This window comes from Nicotiana attenuata, chromosome 1 (assembly GCF_001879085.1).
Source record: "Nicotiana attenuata strain UT chromosome 1, NIATTr2, whole genome shotgun sequence".
Lineage (NCBI taxonomy): Eukaryota > Viridiplantae > Streptophyta > Magnoliopsida > Solanales > Solanaceae > Nicotiana > Nicotiana attenuata.
The window spans coordinates 54002092-54005601 of record NC_031989.1 but is presented as its reverse complement, the minus strand read 5'-3'; the positions used below and the strand labels follow the sequence as shown (position 1 = coordinate 54005601).

Below are 3510 nucleotides of genomic sequence, written 5' to 3'. Positions count from 1 at the left end.
ATGATTTTGATGAGTACATCTTTCTCTAAAGCTTCTCTCAAAGAATGCAATATGGAGCCTTCATCGGACAGAAATATTTTTCTTTTATCAGGAGTTATGTTGACATCAAATGCTCTGGGTGGGATCGTGAAGTCCATGATTGCAATGGGATATTGTCGAGAGTTTGCACCTCTGTACAACTCATTGACAAGCTTGCCAACTTTTGGCATATCAACTGGCCGTCCATTCACAAAAAAGTATTGCCGATCCCCCATATTGCGTCCACTACCATAACCACGCTTAGAAATGAATCCTTCAACTGTGCAACCATCAGAAGTACATACTTTAAGAGGCTCCAGACAAGTAAAGGTACTCATACCAAATACTGTTATGATGTTATCTTTCAGGGATCCACTTCCCTGAGTCTTCAGAACTACAGACTTTGCATTTCTTACAGCTGTGTTGGTGCAAACTATTCTGACTCCCTTAGAAATAAGAGCATAGGCCTATGAGTGCAAGAAAGACAAAAAAATTAAATAACTTAAACAACTAAAGTATAAAAATACTTCTTCAACAGGATGTCATGCCTATAATCTCTTATTAAGATTAAAAATATTGACAAAAAAAAAATTATATAAGAAGGCTAACACGGATGATTTGGTCACCAAGGTTATAGCAAAATGCGACTTAGAATTGCCAGAAGCAAAGGTTTTTTTTTTATGAAGTAAATCAATTTCATTAAAATGGAAAAATCTCCCTTATGATGTATACCAAAAAAGCAGAGAACTTACACAAAAATATGGTTCTCTACAAATTGCACCAAATCTTCTATATAGACAGGAACCTCATTTTCCGAGGAAGATCTCTATTTTGCACAGTTGCATCCCTCTTAGAATTTGAGTTTATAAAGGGACTCAAATTCAGTCAGGTATTTCCAACTTACTTTAAGCATTTCCGATCGAAAAAAAAGAGGAATATAAAAAGAATTAGCAGACATATAAAGAATATTCAAAAAACACTACAGCACAAACATAGCATAACTGCTAATATACAAATTCATCTACAATACGGTGTCAGTTAGATAATTATTCATTATCGAGATACCTCAAACAGAATGATTAATAATATATTTCCAATATAGTGAAGAAATTCTCTTCTTTTAACTCGTTTTTTTTTCCTTTTTTGGTTGAAATAAGTACGTTCAACAAATTTCTAAGTTTAAAATTCAATGTCCTCCAAAATGTTAAAGGCAGGAGTGCTACTGTAACACATAAAAGTTTGGAGCTTGAAGTCTGAACCAACTTGAACTGAATCGAATTATACCACCACGAACTGTCCTATAGTTTTGAAGGCACCAGTTGAAATTTTGATCTTCAATTATTTAGTTGAATTACAATTAAATTCTTCCTAAGAAATCAGTAGCCAAAGGCAAGTAGATAATGCAGATTAAAGGCATCATACATTCAGCAATGTAATAAGCTTTCCATATTCCTTTCGGATGTTACGGTGAAACTCTTTACTTCGCACTGGTAAAGTGGAGAACAACTTCTTAACAGTGACAGTGGTACCAGCTTGGCGAGCTATGTTCCTTTCAGCTAACAGAAGGCCCGAACGATCAAAAGTCAAGTGTGTCGCCACTTGCTCATTCTTTGTTCTTTGTTTCAACCATCAAATCCCCTCTAAATCCAAAAGTCGCTAATGACTGAAGATCAGGAAAATCTGATAGTTTTGAGGTATGATGTTTTAGCGTCAGTACCTTCAAAACCAAATACACACCACTTTGTACCATTAGACCAATTCTCAATGAACACGACAAACAGTGCACTTAATTAGAACAAACTAAGAAATATTAACAAACAGTGAAAACCAGCAGCAAGGGAGCTACAGAGGACAAGAGACAACCTTGATTGAAAATAGAGATTAGCATAGAGAAAGTTTAAATGTGATACATAAGGAAACACCACACATATATATATATATATATACACACAATTACACACACTGGCACACACATCTACATAAACACACACATGACACATATACATAAAGACACACAAAACACACACAAGACACAAATTGATTGAAAATAGATAGTAGTATGGAGAAAGCCTACACACATAGACATATACAGGCATAACCGCATAAGTGTGGGTGTCTGTATGCATAATACACACACACACACACACAAAACACAATTTTACTGGCTTATTCACAAATAACAAGCAAATGGAAGAGAGAGTGACAAAAATTTAGGACAAGAGCAGAAAATAGAACGGCAAAGAGAGACCTTGAAATTGTGAGGCGAGATGCCACAACCGTTGTCAATAACCTGGAAGGATTCAGCGCCATAGTCTTTGAGCGAAACCTCGATGCTGGTGGCGCCGACGTCCAAGTTGTTCTCAACCAACTCCTTGACGGTGGAGGAAAGGTCCAAAATAACATGACCAGCAGAAATTCTATACACGACGCCCTTGTTTATGGGCTTTATAGTCGACGGTGAAGCTGCTGGTCCTCCGTCCATTTCAATGGCGCTCAATTACAGGGCAATGCCGCGTAACGACCCGAACGGTCGTTTTGAGCTTTAGCGCGTCGTTCAACAGTTTGAGGCCAAGAGCAGCTTCACTTCAGGTATTATCACTTGTACGCGTGGTTGGAATTCAATTCCGGGAAATTCGGAGTTTGATTTGGAGAAAGAATTCTCATTTCGGAAGCTTTAAGTTGAAAGAATTGACTAAGATTGAATTTTTGAGTGAACGACCTCGGAATCAGGATTCGAGGGTTCCAGCAGGTTTGTATGATGATTTTAGACTTGGGCATATGTCCGGATCGGGTTTTGGAAGACCCGGGGAACGTTGCGGCACCTATTGTGGAAGTTGGCATTTTTGAAAGAATTTCATAAGTTTGGGTTGAAGTGCATATCAGTGTTATCGATGTCCGTTTGGGATTCCGAGTCTGGGAATAGCTCCGTATGGTGATTTTGGTGTTGGGAGCGCGAACGGAAGTGAATTCGGAGGTCCGTGGGTCATTTTGGAGTCATTTGGCTAAAGTTAGAAATTTGAAGGTTTTTGATAAGTTTGACCGAGAGTTGACTTTTTGATATCGGGTCGGATTCCGATTCCGAAAGTTGGAGTAGGTCCGTAATATCGAATATGACTTGTGTGCAAAATTTGAAGTCATTCCGGAATGATTTTGGTAAGGTTTGAGACACTTAGTCTCTTTCAAGGAAGCTTAAGTTGAAAAAGTCAATCGGATGTTGACTTATGTGTTAGAGGGCTCGGATGTGAGTTCCGATGGTTCGGTTAGCTTCTGGAGGTGATTTATGACTTAGGAGCATGATCAGAAGGATCGTAGCAGATTTAGGCTTGAATTGGCAAAGTTGATATTTTTTGACGTTTTCCGGTTGATATGTGAGATTTGATATAGGGGTCAGAATGGAATTCCGTGAGTTGCAGTAGTTCAGTTGTGTCATTTGGGATATGTGTGCAAAATTTTATGTCATTCGGACGTGGTTTGGTTGGGTTTTTGATCAAA

The 3510-nt window shown here is 38.2% G+C and overlaps 1 protein-coding gene across 1 annotated transcript in view; it reads right to left on the bottom strand.

Moving 5' to 3' along the window:
- LOC109236072 (DNA mismatch repair protein PMS1-like) overlaps window positions 1–2500 on the bottom strand; it is a 5255-nt gene extending 2755 nt beyond the window's left edge. Inside the window, exons 1-3 of the mRNA XM_019402300.1 lie at window positions 2267–2500; window positions 1441–1638; window positions 18–485 (exon numbers count right to left, since the gene is read on the bottom strand). Coding sequence (XP_019257845.1) covers window positions 18–485; window positions 1441–1638; window positions 2267–2500 — 900 coding nt within the window. The remainder of the gene's footprint in view (window positions 1–17; window positions 486–1440; window positions 1639–2266) is intronic.